This window comes from Opisthorchis viverrini, assembly GCF_000715545.1.
Source record: "Opisthorchis viverrini unplaced genomic scaffold opera_v5_246, whole genome shotgun sequence".
In the NCBI taxonomy this organism is placed as follows: domain Eukaryota; kingdom Metazoa; phylum Platyhelminthes; class Trematoda; order Opisthorchiida; family Opisthorchiidae; genus Opisthorchis; species Opisthorchis viverrini.
This window is the reverse complement of record NW_008751902.1, coordinates 349,195-353,622: the sequence shown is the minus strand read 5'-3', so window position 1 is coordinate 353,622 and position 4,428 is coordinate 349,195. Positions and strand designations below refer to the sequence as shown.

Below are 4,428 nucleotides of genomic sequence, written 5' to 3'. Positions count from 1 at the left end.
TCTCGTGACGCTTGATCTCTTTCCCCTGGAGTGCCGTCGCCTCCGAGGGGACCTAATTCTTACCTATGCCCTGTTTGAACAAAGCTTGGCAAACAGGTTTTTTACCGTTTACCCAGCAAACACCCGGCGGGGACATAGTAAGAAAAACTTCAAGCTCAGGGCACACACATCCGTTAGACAAAACTTTTTTTCATTTCGGGTAGTAGCTGCGTGGAATGACCTTCCTCCGACGGTTGTACACGCTCCTTCTCGAACCCAATTTAAAGCACTATTAGACGTTTATTTATGCGAATCCTCGCGCTGGCGAGCATACTGCCCCGCGCTGAGAACATAAAGAGCAGTGCTACACCCTTTTTTCACTTGTGCCTTTCAGGTGAACGACAGCCACTGACCGACAAGAACAAAACCGACCCGGGAAACTTGGGCAAAAGCCTCGATCCTGTGTATCAATCCGTGAATCCGTGAATCCGTGAGAAGCAACGGAGCGGTAGTTGGCGATGGCCTACTGATCCGCTCTCTGCGCCTGTTCATCGGGTCACAAATATTTTATCAAAATCCGATAAACATAAGCACACTGACTACGCAGTGCTCCTCTTCCGCCTATACAGTTTGCAGATGGAGCCTCAAGCTGCGACCTGATTGGCTGTCCATCATCTTCTAACGTGGGATCTGACTGGTCAGTTAGCAATGTGTGCCAATTTTTTCAATAAACACCATCGTTCCTGTTAATTGCTTTCATTTCCGATTGGTCCATTCGTGATCTCTGTTGCGTCCCAATCTACCTCCGTGCTGTATGGTTGGTTGATTGTGTCCCCATTTTCATGAGATTACCGCCTTCATCCTGGTTAGTTTGTTCCTAACCTGGTCAGCTGATCTGAAGGAATTTCACCACGTTATTTTGGCTCGGTTCGTTCCCGAATTCGCCGGTTGTTTATGATAGACACACGTTTCAATATGCTCAGTTTGCCCATTATTTTGATTCTTGCTTGTCCAGCTGTTCTATTTAGGGCTTGATGGTACTGGATCTCCGTTATCCCCAGAAGTTGACAGACAAAACTGACCTCAACGCGTTTCTTATTGCTACGCTTGTGAAACGCCAAATTGCCATAAGTTCGCATTTTTTCTGTGTTCTTGCTTGTGCTAGTATGCTAGTGTGGCCGCAGCTACATATGTCCTCTACTTCGATCATGTAAATGGATGAGCGAGAGGAAATAAGTCAAAATTGGTAAGTGTGCCATAACCACACAAATCGGTGCACACCACAGGATTTTATACAGGCGCTGATACATGGCTCCTGAAAAACTTCTGCACCGCCTCGTTTGGTACCCAATTTGATTGGTTCCAGCTGGGAGAAAAGGGATACAGTCTGAGTGGTAATTTGACTGATATAAAGGGTAGGGCGTTAGGCGTAAAATAGTTCGGGTCAAGTGCAAGGGAAGATCGGTAGCACGTGGACAGCAAATTGTATCGGGAGTAGGGCAAAGAGTGAAAATTGCGGCAGCAGGGATGGGATCGTGCAACCGGAGGACGGAAACCGGGTGACAGATAGGATCGACAGGGAGAGAATGATGATGGTGAACATGCTGAAAGGTGCTGAGCTGTTGTCAACTTGAGTGCCAGGAGTTAGGAAGTCTTGTGAAAGCCTGGACAGGAAGAGGGTTTTGAATGGTCCCTGTTGGGTTTTTTCGCTCTTAAAGTTCACTATTATAGTTCATTTCTGTTTCATCGCTGAATACACACGAGACAAGAGTGATATCTAAAATGGCGATTCTCTCAAGATCACAGGTTAGCTTTAGCCGAGTGCCTCTGTATTTAACCATGGTCCGCCACGCAGTCATCGGGGCACACACACTGAGCCAGTCTGTCAACGAATTTTACGCATCGCCTTGCTCCCCACATCATGGATGACCACATCCATAGCAGGCCTACGATATTCAGGATATCCTCCTTACTATAAGGATTGGGTGCACAAAAGCACCAGGGCAGCTGTAATGGCACGCGCCATAGCCTACAGGATATGAAAAAAAATGCCCTCCGGTTCAGTTAACTTATTCAAAATTCTGTTCTCGGAGGTCGTTTTGAGTCTCACTCGTCATCAGTTTATGCTAGCTTCTCAATTACAGAGTGTCGTCCACCATTCTATAGGACAAATTTATATAGAGTTTAAGCGTGCTCGTGGGATTTCGCCCAGTTGTGCCGGTTCAATATTTGAAAATAAATCGATAGGGTTGGAACTGCACCTTACTTTTTTTGAACTGACCGAGAAATATGTACAAGGTCTATCTTTCGGAGGAAAGCACGCGCCCTTCGGAGATGTCTTTGGCTCGGCGCCCTAGCGGTGTTCGACTCTCTCGCGACAGTTTTATCCAGAATGATTTGAATGCTTTGGTGCAGTCGATCAACCCTGATTTGTACAGGCGGAAGTATGTCTTTGAAACTGCTTGGGAAGTTGTCAATAAAGGTAAATTTGACTACGTGCGCGCGGATTCCTATTGTATTTCCCGTTAGGTGGTTACAGAGTAGCTTTCGACACGCCGAAATTTGTTTTTTCTTGACAACCATCGGGAGTCTGCTTGTTTCCTCCCCGTTGTTGTCAAAGAATTTTACCAGAAGTTTACGGACGTAAAATTCCGAATCATACTAGTTTGTGACTCTAGAAAAATAGGCTCGGATGATGTGGTAAAGAAAGAGAGCTTATAAAACTGATAAATTGGCTTATTTTCCTTATGATTCTACGCTTTACTCGGTGGGCAGCACGATGAGCTTTTCGACAAGCGTCTCAAACATCGGACGTCGGCTGCTGTGCAGTACATGTAACAGGAGACGACACTGCCCCAAAGCTAGAACACCTCAATGAGGCGTCCTTTTCCAGTTAGTGGCACTTCACAAGGGACTATGGCACGAGCTAATGAATCGCGAAGGGCGAGCCGGTTTTCGTTGTGCTGACAAAATCTTCACACTAACACCTTTCAGAACGATATCATGCTTTCCTACACTCGACTGTCACGGCCTTCATCTCCTTGGACAGGATAATACGGAGCTTTCCGATCCAAAGTGAAATGCAGTCTCCCTTCGCTTGGCTAGAGACACTGCCAGAAATGACGCCTAGTCGATGTCAATGATGTTGGCTTCGTTATCAGTTTCCAGGTTGTCTAATTGTGAACTTGGAGAAGTAGACATTGGAGAATGCTTGATGTAGGCTACCACCAGATCCATCCACTGTTCGCTTTGTTTTCTTCACATCAACTCTTCGCATATTTAATGGCCTGTGGTTGTACAACGTTGAAACAGCAGTGCCAAACTGATGTTGCTTTTCTGTGATGATGGAGGTGATTTTGATGGTCATAACGGGAGTGGAGTGCCACCGGAACTTGTGAATATTCTGAGGTCACTGTTTGGCGAGGTGCTCGTTCAGGTGTAACACCCTTTCGGTGCCTAACTGCTATACAATCGGAAGGAAGCACGACGGCTGGTATACTGCCAGGTCTACCCCAGTCGAGAGGCAGAAATCGGGTTCGAACCACGGACCTTTCAGTCAGTAAATTCGTGCCCTAACCACTTGGGCCGTCTCGCTCCGATGGCTGTGGTTAGAGCGCGAATTTACTGACTGGAAGATTCTTGGACCGAACCCGACCTCTGCCTCTCGACTTCCCCTGTCTAGGCCTGGGCAACCTGGCGGTATCCTAGCCGTCGTGGAACCTTCGGGTGGCATGGCAGTTGGGCACCGAAAGGGTGCTGCAGCTGAACATAACCACAGCCATCCCGCCCACTGTACGGAGGACGATTGGTTAAGTCGGCATCTATGTCTAACTCTCGACAGTTCCCAGACACCAGGGGGGACGTTTTGGAACATTTCCTCCCTGTTTATTTTCACCAGCGATATCCTGAAAAATCTTTTGCTCAGGGATACGGTCGACAAACTAGAGCTTTTGTCAAAAACTAGGAAGTGGTATCCAGAAACCACTTTACACCGATTATATCCAATCGGGCTACTGAACATCTGAATTGAACCGTTATATACTGGTTTTCTCAACGGAGTGGAAATTGTTGAGGGCTAATTTGGGCGCTGTGCCATGCTATTTGTTTCCTGCACTAAACAGGTCAATTACTCAATTTATCGGCTATAAACTGTGTACCGTAGGCACACTGGTTCCGGCTGCTAGAGTTTCGATCATCATTAGGTGGAAGAGTTTGACATACAGCCAAGCCTTGGAGGCATGCTTTGTTAGTTGGGAAACTGAGTAGCTACGCATTGAAAGCGATAGCTTTGAGGCACGAGCGCCATTGATTGCACACTCGGGCCACATCTGTCACTAACCAGTGGTGCCAGTTGGTCCCCATCCAGGGAGGCGGCAGTTGTTGACCCGACCCGACTTACTGGTTAGTGTTTTCATAATTCGTGGCCAGGTCATACACTGTCTACCTCTT

At 47.2% G+C, this 4,428-nt stretch overlaps 1 protein-coding gene across 1 annotated transcript in view; it reads left to right on the top strand.

The window, feature by feature from the left end:
* Positions 1–2,206: 2,206 nt before the first annotated feature.
* The window catches only part of T265_08924 (hypothetical protein), a gene marked incomplete at both ends in the record, with an annotated part of 37,600 nt that continues 35,378 nt past the window's right edge, over positions 2,207–4,428 (top strand). The window contains one exon of the mRNA XM_009174863.1: positions 2,207–2,461. Within this exon, the coding sequence (XP_009173127.1) occupies positions 2,269–2,461 (193 nt within the window). The remainder of the gene's footprint in view (positions 2,462–4,428) is intronic.